The following is a 21,114-nucleotide window of genomic DNA, read 5'->3' on the forward strand; positions in this document are numbered from 1 at the left end:
TTATTATAACTAGAAAACGTTAATCCGCGCTGCAGCGCACTTGGAAGCGTTCCATGACCCTCACATTTCATGTTTACCCAGCTCGACACGTTGAGCGATGCCGACATAAATCTGGATTAAAGTCAAACCCGACACTTCTGAGGAGGACTTCCCGAGCACTCTCAGATTCACGGCTTCATGGGAAGCTTATCCCACTCGAAATAACGTTTCGTGGAGGTTTTCCTTGCGTGCCACACAGTCAGCCAAGGTCAGAAGCCCTGGCGTAGCATTAGAGGGCTTACTGCCCTTGTAGCATGTCGAATTATTCCAGTACACTGGAGTGGTTTGACATGAGGCTTGGGTGTCGTTAAAGGAGTCGTGACACCAATATTCGTGGTTCATAGCATCACGTGCGCATTGTACTACAGGCCATATTTTGAGAAAAAAAAAATTTATTTTTCCACCGGTGGTCGTCGTAGGCGAGATCCAACCCCAACCAGTGGGTCGTCGCCACCATCGCTCTCCTCCGTTTTCTCAGGCACCGTCACATTGTTGTGGTCAGTTTTCGTTTTCTTTTTTTTTTGAAAACCAGCTATCTGCGTGGCTAACTTTTCCTTTTCCTCTTTTTCAATAAACGTATCCCCCCCTTAAGCAGACTTCTGATTTCATAGGGACATAATCCTCGGACATTCCTATTGGTTCTCGTGAGGACGTGACATTTGCCGCGGTCACCTCACTGGTGGAGTACCCTGCCATGAACACAGCCGGACGTGTTTCGGTATTCGCGGCATGGGGTAACTTCGCCAATCATCCTGGCGGTCACCGTGGGACAGGGAGCATCCCAATGAAGGCTATACTGAGGGGTGCTCGCTTGTTGTCTGTGGTGGGTCGTTCTCTCGGACTACCCAAATCTCAGAGCAAGAGGGACTGCACACCGCTCCCTCTCCTGTGCCACCATCATCTCTCCCCTCACTCTTTTCCCTCCCTGGGTGCACCGAGCCACCACCCCCGTGCAGGCTGACCGCACCATCCCCACTCGGTACTCGCGGTGCGGGTTTCCTACGAGTCTATCTTACCCCCTTTGCTGTAAAACTTGGCATGCAACTTCACATCGACTCAAGTAGCTGTATTTCACGTTTACCGTGCATATCTTAGGTGTGTATTGTCATCAAGCTGGAGAAGCTACCTATAGAGGTAGACTCCTTCACACAAATAGGAACACGCTAAAAGGCAGGATAGGAACGCTCCTAAGGAAGATTGCTCTTTGTACCGACAGTACCATGCAAACAATCCATGACATACGGGAGAGGCGCGACGGAGGACAGTACAAGTATAGCCAACTTGATAGAACTTATGAAAGACGAAAGTCACTGAAAAGGTTAGCCAGCTGTAGGACTCGAACCCACGTCTTCTGGATTACCAGTCCAGGGCTCTACCAACTGAGCTAAGCTAACAGACCTCCCCAGCGACTTCCAAGGACGCGTCATCTGAAGGGACAAACCAACCATTCTCTCTCACTCATCCTCTTACATTTTTGCTCACTCATACACACATTTGTACGACGGGATCGACGCAAGCGGCAACTGTTGAACATGAGAGAACTGGTGTTCTGAGGCTGGAACAACGTAGAAATTGGGGCTTTGTATGTATTTGTCCTTTCTATGTTGTTCCAGCCTCAGAACATCAGTTCTCTCATGTTTGATAGAACAAGAATATGCCACTCATCCTGATCATAGCGGAAGATGTGAGTGGAGCATAAGTGCATAACTTTTGGACTGAGTGTTTTAGAATCGCTGTTTCAGAATAGGAACACTGCACTTCATCTTCCTCGAGTAAGTTTCTACTTAGCTCTGCGTTGGATCCGACGGTGAGTATAGCGTGTCTCAATACTAGCGCCCGCGGTGTGCAGGGTGCAGTCAACCTTTGCACACGCGAAGCCGCCGTCAGTCACGGAAGCCGTAGTTTTGAAGCCCGCCCACGGTCCACATTGGTCACCATGCCTGACTGCTGTGTTCCGCGCTGTTCTTTTTCGACTGATGTCACTATATCGTAGTACGTTGAAGAGCAATGTGCAGGTATCCGGCGTACCAAATCGTGAATCATGATGTCATACTAAATATGGAGTGTAAATATGCGCATTGTAGATATGCAATGTACTTAATTGGCAGGTACTTTGAGACACCTTGCCTGGTACAGTTGCTGTATGCTACTTTGTGCTGTGTTGCGGAGTACCAACGATTCTAGGTACATGGTGTTTTGCCCCCCGCAAACGTTTATGAGGATTGGATTGGATTGGATTGGATTGGATTGGAGTGGATTGAATTGGATTGAAAAAGAAAGGAAAATATGGTGAGGTTAGTCCCGACCCAGTCAGACTGGCTACTCCAAAACGCGTTTGTGGGTGAAAAAAATAGAGCCAGAAAAAAGAGAACAAACAAACAAACAAACAAAAACAGGAAAGGGGTAGACAGGGAGTGGGTGTAACAGGATAAAGCATAAAGGAAACGGGGGAAAGGAACGTTAGGCACAGAGAAACATTCACTGGTTCATAATATCAGATACCCGCGAACGCAGTGTCACAGAAGTTGTGACAGAGTGTCAAGCAGGTTCGAAGCGGTAAAGAGGTCCACAAGAACGCGCAATGCCGTATGAGGAAATCACTGTGGTAATCATGTCTTGATTGTTCCTTTTTGGTCGGTCGTATCTTGCTTCTTTTATTAAAGATTAGTGGTGTGTAGTAGGTTTAAAGTGCAACTATACAGCAAAGGTCTCTTTGGGTGCTTATTAATTATTATTGGGTGCCTATACCTTCACGCACCATCAATTAGTGCTATGGGCAGTTTATATATTATTATTGTGAAGCAAATATCCTATTATTACGTCTACAAAGATGAAACCGCTGTTATACAGTCACATGTCCACTTAACGGGACTAAGGAGCCGCGCTTTCCTCGAGAGACATTCCCTCCGTTTACTTTGCAGCAGCTGCATGACCTTTGAAGATACGCTCGGAAGCAGTCAAAACGAACCAAATGTAAGTCCTACCATGAGAAGGGAAAACGGCTTCTACGCTGCTGATATTGTTAATAATGCTATCACAACCTTCAAACGATGACTAATCCTGGTACGAAAAATTTTCACAAGCGTACTTCAATACCAAACGATATGCAAGCGGCATAAAACAACGTGATGATGATGATGATGATTATAGGGATGGAAGGAAAACAACAACAACAACATGCGTCTGTCCCGTTTTGCACCGTTTCCATGCACTGGCGATGCATTCAGTCCTTCAAACCGCCTCTGCTATTCACTTCGAAGAGGACGGTTCCCGAGAAATTGGCATCATGCACCATCTTGTCAGCGCCCTTCTGCTCTTTTCAATGCTGTTCACTTAGTTTCAGTGTAGCCATAGCCTCCTATATAGGAGGATCCTATAGGAGGAGGATCAGTATATAGGAGGCTATGGTGTAGCACGTTCGTCGAAGCGTCGAAGAAGCCGGCTGGAGAGGCGAATATCGCCTCTCCAGCAGGTTAGGTTAGCCACCTAGCGAACCCCAGCAGAAGCACTCAATGAATGATAGTAACAGCAGACGACAGGTATATTTCGCGCTAACCCGAAACTGCCACAACTTCCCTTCGTGTGCGATGGAGTTTCCCGGCTTACAGAACTCAAAGAGCGACAGCACTGTTCAATTCCGCGGTGCAAAAATACTGCGGAGAAGAATATTCAATGTCGGGAAGAGGAAGAGGAAAAAGATACTATCAAAGGAGCGGCGTGAACGAAAACAACGAAGACAGCGGGAAACCACGCGCGAGTTATGTTATTTGGACAATTTTTGAAGCGTGTCTCGTGGAAGAAGGCATGAAGCAGGGCGATTTGTTCATCGGCAATCATTCTTTTCTGCGCCATCTTGAAGACGACGCGAGCGCCTCTATAGGTAGTTGCTTCGGAGTCAAGATGGCGGACAACTTACCAGACGATGCGAGTGTCTCGACCTTACGTGAGTACAGTGACTCTAGGTGAGTAATCACGAGCGCGCCCTCTAGCGTCCACTAAGAATTTCACCGCCTTACTGTTGACTATCGGCTCTTCTGCTCGGAGGGAATTTCCGGTGCAAAGCCGATACGAAGGGCTATGGCTCGATTCCAGTCAGAACTGTCGTCTGCAAATGACGAGTTTCCAACCGCCGGATAAAGTCAGTCGAGAGGATTACAGCTGAAATGCAGAAGGGCAGGGAAGGATTACAGATCCCCTTGGCCCTTTCCATGTTTTCGACAAAAAGGGGGTAGTAACTGCGAATGATGTTTGTTGACTTAACGTCGTCTGGCGTCAGATGATTTGCGCCTGGGTTATTCCTGCTCTTCTGTGGGTGTCCCTCCCTGGACGTTTAAAGGGGGCAATAAACAGGTTTACAAGGTGTACTTCTTTCTCATGATGTGTAATTCGTTGCCTACGGTGAACGCTTTTATAAAAAAATTGCTGTCGCAAAAAAAGTAAATAATGGCTCCAAACCGGCCGAATATTCGCACTCATGCCCAGCCCTGCGATGTCCATGATGGCACAGCAGCTTGGCACCGGATCTATCGCTCCATCTGAGGAAACCTGTTCAGACGAACATGCCTGTCCCGATGTTCTCCGGCCAAACAGATTCGAAGTCTGTGCATGACTTTTTCGACGACCTGGACGCCTATCGGGTCAGCATGGGATTAGCTGACGCTGAACTAATCACGCGCGTCTTGCCAATTTCTTTGGTCAGGGACCTCCCTGTGCCTTCATGGACCTACAGGGCCTCCAGCGACCTCCTCAAGGCGCCCCCTTGTCTGTCTTGTGCGGTGAAGGCCACGAATTCAAGACAATTCAGTTTTGACCGTGCGTTCGAACACTCAGGTAACGTTCAGCGTAGCGCCGATTAGTGTATTTCTCATGGCAAAGAGCACTGCGCAGCTTCAAAGCGCGGTTTTACGAAATATACCGAGACGATGGCAAATCATCGCACTTAGAGTTCCGATAGTTGCTTTGTCCTCAGCTCAGTTTATTAAGACACCAAAATCATCAAACGTCAACCTAAGGAAGCACATGAAGCTAAGGCTTCTTTCATCGCACGAAATATTGGTATAAGTTTGATGTACCGAAAGAAATATGAAACGTCTTGCACCGCCCATTGTAACATCAAAATCTGAGCTAATACAATGTTCAGCTACCCAAGCCTACATGTTACGTAGCAAGTAACTTAACTTCTAACAAGTTTCGTTTGTCGAGTCGAACTTCCTGATCTTTGTTAAAAGGCCTGCTAGCTCCCATATCTTTTCTTCTAGTTCTTGCACCATGTTTTTGTTGGAGTACGAGTTGACGCTATGGTAGTTTGCAGCGGAAGCTTTTATTCTTCGTGGCAACCCTCTCCCAATAATCGATGAAGGGAGAGGGCGCCGCCACCGAACCGGAGAAACCCCTGCAGAGAACCGGAGGTTCGCCGCAAGGCACTAACTCCTTCGGGCCCCCATTTATACCCGGGTGTCGAACTCTGACTATGCCGACCTTAGTGGCCACCACTCCCGTCATGTACACGTCTTCCATGGTAAGAAAAGGCGTCGTCATACTCGCGGTGTACAAAAGCGGTGCACAATCTCCCGTAAACAGGTATGCAGGACCAGCCACGTAATCAGGGTAAACTTTCGCTTCGTACATGCTCTCGGGGACAAACCACTTATTCCTGCTGTTACGAACTGGCGGCATATTTCTCATCAAGCGTCCCCATATCGTTTCTTCGCAGCCCCTCAGCGAGGTCTGCACTTGGACCCAAAGGCTCCACACATTCACCATAACGTCCTCGTCGGCTTTTAGGACAAATTTGACTTTGGGACAGTACTCAGTCACCCATCGAACCAACATGACGGTCTTGAGTGTCAGATTCTGGTACGAGTCAGCGAAGTCTTCTTGAATGAGGTCCTTGTGCTCGGCGTCTTCTGCGAGGATCTTGTTTCGAGTGCTGTTTTGTCTAGGAAGTCCGAGCAAGAAAGCGACTTTAAAGCCGTGGTTTATGGCGACGTCACCCCAAGTGTCACGAATCCTCTTTCGAAACGGAAAATTATCGGCTTTCGATGCGACAAGAATGACCACGAGAAGTTCTTGACCTTCAGGTACCTTGCAGAGGTCTGGCTTGTTGATAATGAATTGGTAAGGGTGCGGGTTGATTTCTTTAGAGGCTTGGTCTGTCGTTTTAGGAGACAGGAGTGCTTCACCCTCACCGAAAACGGCCATGGTGTCGTGGTAGATGGTGCGGATCGCCGGGGGATCTTCCGGGAGATCCTTCCAGAGCCAGCAGACAGTGGCGGCACAGCAGAGAGTAACTAAATACTTTCCCGCTGTTCTCGTGAATAGCGTCATGTCTGGCGACGAGACAACGGCTTGAGAGTTTCACTCACTTATCCTTATCGCATGGTCTCCACGCGAACACCACGTGCACTTCAGCTCGGTGAACAATGTTCCACATATCTGACCGAACCTTAGAAAGTTTCCATTTGCCATTCCTCTCTCTGTCGGATACTGCTGTTGGCTATTGGAGAAGACCGTAAGTGTGACACCGACACGGACCGGGCAGCAAGCTAGAAAACACTGTCTGCCGCACCAAACGACGGCGCCGATAGTTCAGTACCTCCGGGATGCGAGTTCTGTGTAGCCATATAGAATAGGTACTGAACCAGGTGGAATGCCGTTGTCCCGCAGGTGTTCCACATCCACGCACGCGTTTCACTTCCAGTTGTGTGCCACATAGATGGTTGGTGAGCGGGAGTCGACTGGGTGTCACGGGTTTCAATGACCTCAATAATCACTGACGATGGGACTATAAGCTTGTATACTATTATTGAATTACACAAAAATATTGTAGTATCACACAACCTAGCTGTTATGCTTATCCTCGAGCGGAGAAACCAGACCGACGTAAAAGGATTCCTTTAATTAGAGCATACTACGAACATACAAGCGTCGAATGCCATTTACGCGCTACCGCATCTTTTTGTCTTCGTCGTCTTCTCGCGTTGTCCAAGAACATCTTATCCAAACTCACATACATATCCGTGTATTCACACGAAGCACATCCTCACGGAATATTCTAGTGGAGGAAAAAGCTAAAACACTGCTTACAGAGCCGAAGTTCCGTCCCGTATTATGTTGAACATTCACACGGTCCGGAACATCGAGAATGGCATACTGCGCATTTAGCAGACGACACTTAGCAGACGACACCGTCAGGGTGATTTCCTGTCGTCTGCTACGGAATATCTTGTGGCTGCGTAGCAGGATATTCCCCAGGGTTATCAGCGTACATGAAGACACGACGTTGAGCGCTCGCGCTCAAGTGACAGCAGAATGCTATGACGCTTTCCGCATCTTCCGCTTCTGGGGAAATGTCGCTCGTGTGAATACACGGTATAATACTTGTTCCCCCCTTAAAACGAACAGGTGAACATTACAGTGACACAACATCACCAAATCATACTGGCTTTCTTCTTGTCCGCGTGTAGGACGACCTTCGACTGGACAAGTAACATGCGGTGCTTCCTCCATAGCAGTAGCCTCCTAGCTGACTACCAGAAAGGTTCCAAGCGAGAAGCGGTTGAATGCTGCTGTCGTGCTGTTGCTGCTCGCTTCGGCGAATCTTGATGTGGTCAATGTGGCGTCGTATTTCGCCCTTGACCGTATACGCAAGATCCATGACCGGCGTCCTACTCTTCTGATGACCTGCCCGTATATTCATGCTGGCTTGCCCTTGAAGTTCCTTACCAGCACCACCTCGTCTTCTTGGGGTGTTTTTGATTTCGGGAGTTCGTCGTTGGGATGTAGTTCGTTACCGGGACCACTGCGTTTTTGTAAAGACAGAAGATAACTAGGTAAATGATATGTTTTTACCTGAAGCAGGAGCAAATTAGGAACGAAATTAAACAGGAATGACCCTCGTATATTGCGTGAAACGTATAAAAATTAAATTTTATCGCCCGTTTTTTGATGGCGATTCCGCCATCTTGGGTGAGGACCTTCTGACCTAACCCGAGGCACAGTCTCGACGCCCGCACCGCCTACTGCGTGCCTGGGGGGGGGGGGCGCCCCCCTCAGACCCCCCCCAATCTGTAGAACCTAACTTAACTCAACCTCACTAAAGTGAGGTGATTTAGCCCAATTCTCTTGCAAGTTTCGAATCCGTTAGGCTTACCATTCCAGTGTTTCTCCTGTGCTAAAAGTGAATCAGATGGGGTTGTTGAAATGCCTATAAAAAAACTTCTAGTCCACAGAATTTTATAATTCTTACCTTTTCCGATTCAGTATATGAACTTCTTTCACTTCTACGCAATATTTACCTTTCAAACGCTTTCACAAATTTTTAAAAACGAGTGGTCCCGGTAACGAACTACACCCCATCAGCCTTGCCGGAGTTTTTCTCATTGCTGCATGACACGTCGTATGCTGCTTGTAAAGAAATCGCGAAATCGGACAAGCTGATGTTCTTGAGCGTTCCCTTGACAGAGCTCTTTTAAGCTCGTCAACCATTCTCTCGGCTTGCCCATTACTGGCAGGGTGATGAGGCGCCGAAGTAACATGCTTGACACCATTCCTTTGGGAAAATCCCTGAATCTCTTCGGATACAAATACCGTTCCATTATCCGAAACAACCTTCTGAGTAATTCCGAAAGTCGCAAACAAACTGCGAAGCACTTGTACCACTGCTGCCGAATTGGGTGTCTTCATGTGCCGGACTTCCGCCAACTTACTGTAGGCATCAACCACACTCTAACAGGCAATGTCCTTCAATAGGTCCAGCAAAATCCATATGAATGGTGTGCCGTGCGCTCTCTGGGCGCGTCTACTCTGGCTGTGGTGCTTTCGCTGGAGCCTTCTGTGCTGCCCAGCATGCTTCACATGACTTAACCATGTCTTCAATGTCTCTGTCTATATGCCACTCCACAAAGCGTAACTATAAGAACATACAAGCGTCGAATGCCATTCACGCGCTACGGCATCTTTTTTGTCTTCGTCGTCTTCTCGCCAAGGTGTCCAAGAACAGCATAACCAAACTCACATACATAATACTAACTATAACGTAATCCACTACATGTAATTGTACTTTGAAGTATTTTTACTAGATCCATTGCCGTGATCATACATACTCTACGAGGGAACGGGAGACTTGCGACTTTCTGTTCAGTCAGACGCTTTCTGCGTGTCAAGACTGTATGTATGATATATGGCATGACTAAAAACACGTTAGCCTGACGAAAAACATGCCGCCATATGAGCAGACAGACCGCTCGGCAGCAAAAGCAACTGACGAGAAGAATGTCAAGCACGGGCATGAAGCACCAGCTGTGCGTGCATTAGTCCAAGGGGAGAATAGAAAAGGAAGAAGAAAAATGTTTGTAAGCATAGATCGGCTGAGTTTGTCAGATTTATTTACTCGGAGAATAGAATGGAGGACAGCGGAATAAACGGAAGATCTTCACGAGCCTCTGGTGAGATCGATGGCATATCATTTGGTATAGGAACAGGTATTGTAGTGTGGCACTGTCCCATATGAACCAACGTTAACATCCATAATGTAAAACCCCGAGACTAGGGAACACTCCCTAGTGTCGGGGTTTTACATTATGCATCAACTGCACTAGCTCGCTAGCTTCTTAGCCATCTTTTCAATGCTAATATGTTACAGTGTTGTGCCCGTTACCAAAATATGGTATTGCGATACCGATGCTCGTTACTTCAGTAAAAGGCAGCAAAATACCGATATCGATACTTTTTTTTCAAGGTAACGAAGTACCGCACCTGTTACTAAAACTAAGTTACGCAATACTTTACATGATACTTTTGCTGCAAACACGAAAAGTTGCATGAAATCTCAAACATCAAAATCTCGCTTACAAGGACAATCCATTTGTAATAGGAATAGGAATTGGGAAAAGCTTTGCAACAAAAAGCACGAACTTCTGGTGAGGTCGATGGCATATCATTTAGTATAGGAACAGGTATTGTAGTGTGACACTGTCCCATATGAACCAACGTTAACATCCATAATGTAAAGCCCCGAGACTAGGGAACACTCCCTAGTGTCGGGGTTTTACATTATGCATCAACTGCACTAGCTCGCTAGCTTCTTAGCCATCTTTTCAATGCTAACATGTTACAGTGTTGTGCCCGTTACCAAAATATGGTATTGCGATACCGATGCTCGTTACTTCAGTAAAAGGTAGCAAAATACCGATATCGATACTTTTTTTTTCAAGGTAACGAAGTACCGCACCTGTTACTAAAAATAAAGTTACTCAATACTTTACATGATACTTTTGCTGCAAACACGAAAAGTTGCATGAAATCTCAAACATCAAAATCTCGCTTACAAGGACAATCCATTTGTAATAGGAATAGGAATTGGGAAAAGCTTTGCAACAAAAAGCACGAACTTCTGGTGAGGTCGATGGCATATCATTTAGTATAGGAACAGGTATTGTAGTGTGGCACTGTCCCATATGAACCAACGTTAACATCCATAATGTAAAGCCCCGAGACTAGGGAACACTCCCTAGTGTCGGGGTTTTACATTATGCATCAACTGCACTAGCTCGCTAGCTTCTTAGCCATCTTTTCAATGCTAACATGTTACAGTGTTGTGCCCGTTACCAAAATATGGTATTGCGATACCGATGCTCGTTACTTCAGTAAAAGGTAGCAAAATACCGATATCGATACTTTTTTTTTTCAAGGTAACGAAGTACCGCACCTGTTACTAAAAATAAAGTTACTCAATACTTTACATGATACTTTTGCTGCAAACACGAAAAGTTGCATGAAATCTCAAACATCAAAATCTCGCTTACAAGGACAATCCATTTGTAATAGGAATAGGAATTGGGAAAAGCTTTGCAACAAAAAGCACGAACTTCTGGTGAGGTCGATGGCATATCATTTAGTATAGGAACAGGTATTGTAGTGTGGCACTGTCCCATATGAACCAACGTTAACATCCATAATGTAAAGCCCCGAGACTAGGGAACACTCCCTAGTGTCGGGGTTTTACATTATGCATCAACTGCACTAGCTCGCTAGCTTCTTAGCCATCTTTTCAATGCTAACATGTTACAGTGTTGTGCCCGTTACCAAAATATGGTATTGCGATACCGATGCTCGTTACTTCAGTAAAAGGTAGCAAAATACCGATATCGATACTTTTTTTTTCAAGGTAACGAAGTACCGCACCTGTTACTAAAAATAAAGTTACTCAATACTTTACATGATACTTTTGCTGCAAACACGAAAAGTTGCATGAAATCTCAAACATCAAAATCTCGCTTACAAGGACAATCCATTTGTAATAGGAATAGGAATTGGGAAAAGCTTTGCAACAAAAAGCACGAACTTCTGGTGAGGTCGATGGCATATCATTTAGTATAGGAACAGGTATTGTAGTGTGGCACTGTCCCATATGAACCAACGTTAACATCCATAATGTAAAGCCCCGAGACTAGGGAACACTCCCTAGTGTCGGGGTTTTACATTATGCATCAACTGCACTAGCTCGCTAGCTTCTTAGCCATCTTTTCAATGCTAACATGTTACAGTGTTGTGCCCGTTACCAAAATATGGTATTGCGATACCGATGCTCGTTACTTCAGTAAAAGGTAGCAAAATACCGATATCGATACTTTTTTTTTCAAGGTAACGAAGTACCGCACCTGTTACTAAAAATAAAGTTACTCAATACTTTACATGATACTTTTGCTGCAAACACGAAAAGTTGCATGAAATCTCAAACATCAAAATCTCGCTTACAAGGACAATCCATTTGTAATAGGAATAGGAATTGGGAAAAGCTTTGCAACAAAAAGCACGAACTTCTGGTGAGGTCGATGGCATATCATTTAGTATAGGAACAGGTATTGTAGTGTGGCACTGTCCCATATGAACCAACGTTAACATCCATAATGTAAAGCCCCGAGACTAGGGAACACTCCCTAGTGTCGGGGTTTTACATTATGCATCAACTGCACTAGCTCGCTAGCTTCTTAGCCATCTTTTCAATGCTAACATGTTACAGTGTTGTGCCCGTTACCAAAATATGGTATTGCGATACCGATGCTCGTTACTTCAGTAAAAGGTAGCAAAATACCGATATCGATACTTTTTTTTTCAAGGTAACGAAGTACCGCACCTGTTACTAAAAATAAAGTTACTCAATACTTTACATGATACTTTTGCTGCAAACACGAAAAGTTGCATGAAATCTCAAACATCAAAATCTCGCTTACAAGGACAATCCATTTGTAATAGGAATAGGAATTGGGAAAAGCTTTGCAACAAAAAGCACGAACTTCTGGTGAGGTCGATGGCATATCATTTAGTATAGGAACAGGTATTGTAGTGTGGCACTGTCCCATATGAACCAACGTTAACATCCATAATGTAAAGCCCCGAGACTAGGGAACACTCCCTAGTGTCGGGGTTTTACATTATGCATCAACTGCACTAGCTCGCTAGCTTCTTAGCCATCTTTTCAATGCTAACATGTTACAGTGTTGTGCCCGTTACCAAAATATGGTATTGCGATACCGATGCTCGTTACTTCAGTAAAAGGTAGCAAAATACCGATATCGATACTTTTTTTTTTCAAGGTAACGAAGTACCGCACCTGTTACTAAAAATAAGTTACGCAATACTTTACATGATACTTTTGCTGCAAACACGAAAAGTTGCATGAAATCTCAAACGTCAAAATCTCGCTTACAAGAACAATCCATTTGTAATAGGAATAGGAATTTGGAGAAGTTTTGCAACAAAAAGCAGAATGTTTATCATGCAGCTTAGACACTTTGATTGATTTTTTTTTTTTTGCAATAGCTGGCGCTCAAAATTTTCGTCTGTCATCCTAGTGCGCTTTCCTGTAAGCGTGTCTGCACAGGCACTGAACGGATGTTCCGGTGAAGCACAAGAGGGAACTGCTGTGTTCACTTTTTTTGAAGGCACGGTGAGCGTTAAAAATCTGTCCTTGTATAGGCCGACCAGTGACAATCAATAAAAGCAAGAAATACGATGTGATGAAGGGGTGGGGAAATATAAAAGTATCGGTATCGATAACGATACGGAGAGATCACGTTGCTATTTGTAACGGAAATACTTTTCCGATACTACATTAAAAAAAAAAGTATCGCGATCCGCACTTCGGCACCGAAAAAAGTATAAATCACGGTAACCGTAACGGCGTTACGTACAACAGTGCTATCTTACCATGGTTGCCATGGTAACATGACCATGACATGCTGTGTACTCGTTCCTTATTTCACCTTTACAATGATTCACTGCATTTTTCCGGTTTGGTTGTCGCCACCTTCCCTTCTACACACACCCAATCCCGTATTCAGTTTTAGTATTCCCAATTTTAAATGTCATTCTCAGGGTTGTCAGCTTACCACACCCTACCCATCAGTATATTTTTATCAACCGAACCTCCACAACGAACGTTTAAGCAGGGAGACGGACGTAAACCTTTAAGTACCTTCAAGTAATCATTTCCCTTTCCTCTTTATCAAATTTAAAATTCCCTCTTCTCTTTTTTTTTTCTTCTTTGCATTAAACATATTCCCCCTCTCACGTGTTCCAGCATTTAACCGGTGTTGATTAGACGACCACATTTGAGCTTCCCCTCAGACGCAAAAGAGAAGCATATAAGCAACACTTTATGGAGGGAGGCGACGTCCACGCATGAATAAACATACACATCATTTCCTAGTCCTAATGAAGCTTTTCGAGAGCGCAAGCATCCCTAAGTGTACAGCACTCAGCGCAGCATTCAGAAAACAACTCCGAGTAATTACGGAAGTGGTCTCCCACGGGAAAACTTCGTTTCTGATGCCACCTCTGCTATTTACATGAACGCGTATCATTTTGCCCGGTATGTATGGTTATGACGTCGTTAAGTAGCTGAGCCTTCGCTTGACACTTGGATAACGAGGGACGAGAACGCATCATTTTCGTCGGTGAGGTAGTGTTTTCGCAAGCACAGACATGCCAAATGTAAAAGTAAAAATGTAAGTGAAAGTAATAATGCGGGAAATCATCCATCCATCCGTGTTCCTCAGTCCGTCTTTTTATCTATATGAACACCATGTATTCAATCGAACTCGTTCGTTAATGAAATAATTTATTTTTTATCCGCCACAGATTATTTTCTTAAAAAAGCTACGAGAGCAGCATATAGATGTCGTTTTTGCAGGTATATTCTATATTAATTATCTCGTACAAGATGGCCAATTACCTAAAATTCATTAATTAACTCATTAGTTAGGGAATTTTAGGCAAAAGCGAGATAGCAGAATGGGAGATAATCCTCGTTGAAAGCCCTTCTACCTTTTAGAAATCCCGAAACAATAGCGCGAGCCGAAACCAAAACCGTGCCCCTGAGGAGCGCATATATAGGACCTTCGCCGATGGAGATCAGTGCCTATAACTGCAATGATCTCCACTAGAGTCACTACATAAGGAGCAGAGTAGCGACACTGAGCCAACTGAAAAACATCCTTATGGGCGTAAATGGCTTGTCCTACAACTCACACCACTTTTTACGCCGTATGGTCCGGAACACCCTTTTTAGAGGGTGTATCTTGTGTAAAACACCCTTTGAAAAGGGTGCTTTTCCTTGAAAATGCCTTCTTTGGCACCCTTTAGACACCCTTTTAGGAGGGTGTTTAACAATCTTACCCCCTTTCCAAAGGGTGTGATAAAATGTCAGGAAGCATTCCCGCACCCAGCAGTCCCTGAGTTTGTACGCCAGATGCCAGCGCTGTATATGGGAAAATGAGCCTATAAGCGCGTTCCCCATGTACGTTGCTGGTGTTTAATTACACCCTTTGGAAATGGTGTAACGTTGTTAAACACACTCCTAAAAGGGTGTTTAAAGGGTGCGAAAAAGGCATTTTCAAGGAAAAGCACCCTTTGAAAGGGTGTTGCAGACAGAGTACCACCCTCTAAAAAAGGGTGTTCCAGACCATACCCCGTACCAGGTGTAAAAAGTGATGTGAGTTATAGGACAAGCCGTTTACACCCATAAGGGTGTTTTTCAGTTTACAGTGGCAAACGAGTCCGCCATCTTGAGTCAGGCGCGGCTGCGTCGCCTAGCAATGGGACGCCAATCCGCCAATCCCCGTTCTCCGATGGAGAACAACGCGCAGTCGAGACAGCTCGCAAGTTCGCAACTCGGGAAGCCGGTTTTGGATGGAGGTGACTCAACGTGGACGGCGAGTTCTCGGAAAAAGAAACCACGTGACACGATCGGCCCAATCGCGGACGCCGAACGGCGGCTTCGGCGCGGAAACGCACTACGATACTCTGTACCCATATTTAGTGACTCTAATCTCCACCCGTCCAAAGTACGTGGCCCTCTAACGTGGAACGAGCGCTGTCCTCCCTGCGCTCCCGATCGACGCGGTTTCGGCTCCGGCTCATTTGCATATAGCACATCCAACGGCGCATGTTTCAGCTGTTTTTTTAAAGAAATGGAATGGCTTTCAACAAGGATTGTCTCCCACATGCCGCTTTATCTCGCTTATCTTATCTTTCTTATCCCGCTTATCCTGCTTATCTCCTTATCCAACTTTTACCCAAGATCCCCTAATTAAAGAGGCAATTAATGAATTTAGGTAATTAATCATCTTGCAGCTATATTACGGTGAGCTAGCTATATGCTTCGCTTCGAGAGGACGTCAGGTCGGCCGCATAACTCAACTCCAAAAACGAAATCCTTGCTGCTCTCATAGATGTTTTTTTTTTAAATAAAAAATCTGGAAAGAATAAAAATAACACCCTGTATATACTTTATAAAATGCTTTCAATGAATGAACGCAGGACTTAGGTGCGGCATATACCATTCCAAGCACGGATGCCCTCTAACGACTAAAACTATGTTCAAAATTTTCACTTCGTTTTTTTTTTTAGTACTGCAGTCACTTTTAAACGCCATTTCGACCTGTCACTGATACATATAGACGAGACTGCCCTCACCTCTCTGCGACTCCATTTGGCCACGCTAGGCGGAGCGAAAGGTCACCGTGTTTTCCTTTTGAGAGTCTTATGGAATTATACATTCACCACTTTTCTAAGGAGGTTGTGCTCATCTAAATTCAGCGGCATTGGAAAAATAAATGGGGCGGATGCGCTGAACCTTTCCAAGATCTATACTTGTGCTAAGGCAGTAACGTTCTTGTAATGGGGCACCTCCTCCGCATGATTAAGGACCAGCGAGGATAATTTAGGACACGCCAGAGCAGTGTGACACCCGACGATAACGACGGGAACGGTATAATAAAACCATTTCGGGGGCGTCCAGATGCTCCATCTTGCTTTCCATGCTTCCGAACTCCGAATTCTCGGAAAGCAGTAAACTCAGAAAAGCATCCTCGGAATGTGCCAAAAATTGAACTTTGGGGGGAACCCTAGTCGTGGCCACCGATAAGTCCGTTTCATATTGTGAACCTCAGCTATAATAATAATTTTAAAAAAAATGCCTCTGTGGTTACATTGTCTTTGTTGTTTCTTGATTCTAAAATTATTTTTCGATCTCAAAACCCAGACTGCAAACAATCCTGAAAACTCCTAATTTCGGGTTTGTCGGAGTTCCGCACCCCGACGAACACGGGTTTCGTTGCCAAAAACTAGGATAAAAAAAACACCATTTCAATTTTACCGAAATTTCTGAAAAAGCAGAACCCTAACTACATAGAAGAGAAGGAAGAAGCACTTTTACCAGCACCCTTCTTCTTTGTGAGCAGCATGGTGTCTGGACCTGGTGCTCTAGAGGATCTGGCGCACATTCTTCTTCATTGCCCTCACTACCAACCTTCCCGGACCTCACTGTCCGAGTCTCTTCGTCAGCTGGACTCTCGCCCCTTCTCCCTCTCGAAATTGCTTGGTCCCTGACCCAATCCAGCCCAGCAACGATCAGCGCTCAAAACACTTTTGACATTTCTGGACACCATCGGACTCGGATGGTTATTATGAGGGGGCTCTGTATTTTATACCCCACATCCCCACCAGCAATGCGGTAGAGTATCACCTATGGCGATGAACCTTCCCACTCTCCTTCTGAAAATAAAGTTGTTGTTGTCGGACTTTTTTCACATACGCGTCGTATCCTAGCGGCCCTCCAACGCACTATGCTCGGCACGCGTCAAAACAAATCCACGTGGATAGCACAAAGGACAAAGACCTGTCCGGGGTGGGGCTGACAAGCTCGCGCCATTCGTGCGGTCCCCCCACTGGTCCCCATTTCTGTCGTCCCCATAGTGCGCCATCTAGTGAAGACGGAGATAACCCTCTGCGGCGCCTCAAGGTCATACGCATGCGCATACGCCATTGTTCAAAAACGTCCATTTCATTCGGGAGCATAATAGAAAAGTACGAGAGCGGGCTTCAAATGGATGGTCTCGCGCTCACATTCCTCCCCCACGATCAGGCCTTTTCATTATAAAGTTCAGCCATTAGCTGTCTATAGGCATTTTATCTTTCATCCTGTACTAGTATGTACTACTTCATGGACGTCATGTACCGCAGCCCTTTCCATACAGTGTCTGATAGAAGGGCGATGCTTTAGTAATTTCCTTTCAGTTTTGTTTCGAACCTATAGAATGGACATGAAAGCGACAACGTCCCTCTCTCCTGTGTAGGTATCCTTCACACTTGACCGTTTCCTTATTATACTGCTTTCCACCATCACCAGGATAAACTTAGTATAGTTCCGAGAGTCCTTATACGAGCAGTACGCACTAATAACGCTCTGGGATTAGAGGCATTCAGAGTTTGCCGAGTAAGCAAGTGGAAAGGAGAAAGTGTTCCAACGAGTCCTTGTGCCAACAGGCTAATCAGATACCAATGACATCAGCAAACAAGTGGGAGGCGGCGAGAAAACACTGACAAAATAATCGTCTCTCTCGCAAGAGGAGATTCAATGAGAATGCTGGCCAGAGCAACGATCAATTCGGCGTCACAGCTGCAGAAAATTAGCTCCCTAGCTGAATGAACTCTAATAGGCTGTCTGCCTTTATGGTAACGGGGAATGTTGCCATTAATACTAAATTAAATAAATCCTCAGCGAGCACGAAGTAGAAGTGAAAAGAGAAGAAGGGATTAAATGGAAGGGTTGGCCATGTTTGAACAGTGACTGTGTGACAAATAAGACTTTTCGATTTGGCTGTCTGTGGTATAGATCGCCGGTCAACAAAATTCGTGGTTCTGGGGACCGTCCTGGTTTCTGTACATTGCATTTGGCCTGCGGGAGCGGTTGCGGGAAATGTCGGAAAATGTCAGTGTGCGAAGGGTGATGATGATTAAACACAAAATAAAAGATAACGACTTGAGTAAATAGGCTAGTCAATAACGAGTAAATATCATTTATTAAAAGACGGCAAATTATTAAGAGCTCACAGAAAAGAACACAAACGCCCGCACATCGCTTCCAATGTTGTCAGCTTACGGCTTCCACCCGTTTGAACCGACACCAATACCGCGACGCCCTCTGGAGAGATTAATCGTCACGGACCAACCTATATAACATTTGTCGCCATTTCCATTCGCCTGCCTCTCACATATCTCGTGTGTTTCGGAGCTGAAACGCAGCAAAAGACAGATGGACCCAATGAACCTAGCAAATGGCAAATCCATTTGCTACACTCGGTACGCTGCATGACAGTCAGTGTTGTCTATTCAGTGGGCACGCGTACGACAAAATGCGTCACGTTGCGGCGAACCGCTGTCTAGCCTTATAAATTGGCCTGGCGCATCTTGATTAGTTCTTCACGACCAGATGTATCCGGTACATTGTTACCTTAGCGCTGTAATGGTTGACGGACAGCTGAATCTACCCGTAATTGGCTCTAGAACAATGTGTCCGTCTCTCTCTCTTTCTGTTTTTTTTTTTCTAATAAATAAAATGAAGAGGTGACACAAGTTTATAGATGGGACGAACGTCACCATACTCTGCAGCTGTTTCAACCTTATGGGGACCTCCTCCCAAACACTCGCAGACACGATATTTCCAGGTCCGAAATGAAACAAGACAGGAAATCACGTGATGCAAATACAAGATTTTTCACTAGAGCACTGCACGGACTCGGGCTTACCCGAAAACTCGAGCCCGGCCCGGCTCGTGGGTCGGGTCGGGCCAGGCCGGGTAAAACTTTCTTTTTGCGGGCCCGGGCTGTGCTCTATTGCACTCATATGCATTCAATTTTATGCATGATCACAAAGGGTTGACTAATCTCGATATCAGACACACAAACGAATTTTTAATTTCTCTACTGAATTTTGTCGTACTCTTCATTTGAACTTCTCTGCCACTTCCGAGTATATTATATGCACCGATCAAGTCATGTCCAATAAGGAACGCTTTATCTAGCTACTACCTCTATTATTGGATTTCATATACGTATAACTGGCTACACAAATTAAAGACAGAATGCTCTTTCATGGTGTTCTAGCAAGGAGCCATGCAACCACCATGATCAATACCTAGCTAGTTGCGTCTCAAGATCGCTCCTCTTTAACAGAAAATATGGGCAATTGTCTCTGGTGTTATCTCCCTTCTTATCTTTAATATAATGAATGGACTAAAGAGGTACTGTCTCGTATGTCTTCATCGTTTGTATGGCCGACTATATATATAAGTACTCAACATCGCTATGTTGATCCCTCTAGAAGAAACGCGATCTGTGCTCCGCTAGGCTTTATGGAATCTTTATTTTTATTCACTTCACAGAACAGATAATACTTTCGCAAAGACGAAAAATAAACGAGGTCAGCGTCGCTGTTCTTCCTGTTTTCTGCGACGCGCATTGTCCCGGGAAGCGGGAAGCAACGGCGTCTCTCGTTAGCGGGAGCGAAGGGGTATACAATGCCTGACACCGAGAGTCGTAAATCATGACGAAAAAGAAATAAAAAAGAAATCGAGACGGACGTAATGAAGGTAACACACTCACTATCAGTGGCGTTTTTGGAAAGCAAACCCCCTTCCTCTTTTTGCTCTTCTGTCTTTGTAGAAAAAAAGAAAAGAAAAGAAAGAAAGTTGTTTGTTCTACGCGGCTGCACTCTTAAAAAAAAAAAAAAAGGTGTGACTTTAACTCCTTTTTCTCGCCACATAAAGGAGTTTAACTCCGACTGGAGAGCAGACTTGTGCCCGTTACTCGAAAAAAGTAATTGATTACCGTTACCGTTACTTCTACTCAAAAAGTAATTGATTACCGTTATCAATTACTCGACTCCAAATGTAATTGAGTAACGAGTAAAAAAGTAACGCGTTACTACGGTCGTTACTCTGCATTCCCGCAAATTATGTCCGTCTTTGTGTGCCCCAGATAAAAAAAAGGTTGAACAGCGGAACAGCTGAAATAAAACGGAAAACAAAAATACGTAGGACAGGTAGATCTCTACGTCTACTGTATTTGTCTATTTGTCGCCACAGGGAAGACGTTGACCCGATTGTGGAAGAACATTGCCTGGAACTTCCCCATGACTCTGTAAACCTCCAGAGCTTCAGGTACCACCACACTGGCGTAGGAAGAGATTAGGGAGAGAGACCCTGAAATTCCAGAACGTTACAATGACCTGCGCTTGCTATAGTAGAACGATCCAAGTTAATGTTGACGGCACGAGGGGCTTGACTTGGAGCAGAACATCTGAAATATAAGTTAATCTCTGCCGGAAATGTAATCAATTACTGAGTAATCGATTACTCCAAAAAGTAATTGATTACTCGAAAAATTACTCAAAAAAAGTAACGCAATTACTAGTAACGCAATTACTAGTAACGCGTTACGCACAAGTCTGCTGGAGAGTAATATTACTCGCCTGTAGGGTGCAATGGAGTAACGGAGACTCCATTTTGAGAGTAATTGTACTCTCCAAAAGGGAATCATACGTGGCAAGAAAAAGGAGCTAAAGTACACCCTTTTTTTAAGGGTGTGGCGGAGCGAGAAAATATGGAAGCAGGGACAGTAAGCGATAAACAAAACGAAAGTAAGGATAAACAAAAACGAAAAAGAAATCCCTTTTTTTTTTAAATTCCGCGTTAGCTCCGCGAAGCGACTGTGGTTATCAGCGGCGTACAGA

At 45.0% G+C, this 21,114-nt stretch overlaps 1 protein-coding gene, 1 long non-coding RNA gene and 1 other non-coding gene across 3 annotated transcripts in view; all 3 read right to left on the minus strand.

Annotated features, from left to right (window-relative positions):
• The window catches only part of LOC135392123 (uncharacterized), a 163,905-nt gene that overhangs the window by 10,321 nt on the left and 132,470 nt on the right, over nt 1-21,114 (minus strand). The window lies entirely within an intron of this gene.
• Trnat-ggu (transfer RNA threonine (anticodon GGU)) lies at nt 1,361-1,433 on the minus strand. Its single transcript has one exon. It is a non-coding gene; the product is annotated as a tRNA-Thr (tRNA).
• On the minus strand, nt 5,121-6,771 carry LOC135393549 (beta-1,3-galactosyltransferase 1-like). Its single transcript, XM_064623958.1, has one exon. It carries the CDS (start codon nt 6,364-6,366, stop codon nt 5,335-5,337), a length of 1,032 nt encoding a protein of 343 aa, XP_064480028.1. The 5' UTR covers nt 6,367-6,771; the 3' UTR covers nt 5,121-5,334.

The sequence above is a fragment of the Ornithodoros turicata genome, chromosome 4, assembly GCF_037126465.1.
Source record: "Ornithodoros turicata isolate Travis chromosome 4, ASM3712646v1, whole genome shotgun sequence".
Taxonomy (NCBI): Eukaryota; Metazoa; Arthropoda; class Arachnida; order Ixodida; family Argasidae; genus Ornithodoros; species Ornithodoros turicata.

Bases quoted from the DNA above. Each gene is read 5' to 3' on its own strand.
- LOC135393549 (XM_064623958.1), bottom strand. From the start codon at position 6,366: ATGACGCTATTCACGAGAACAGCGGGAAAGTATTTAGTTACTCTCTGC.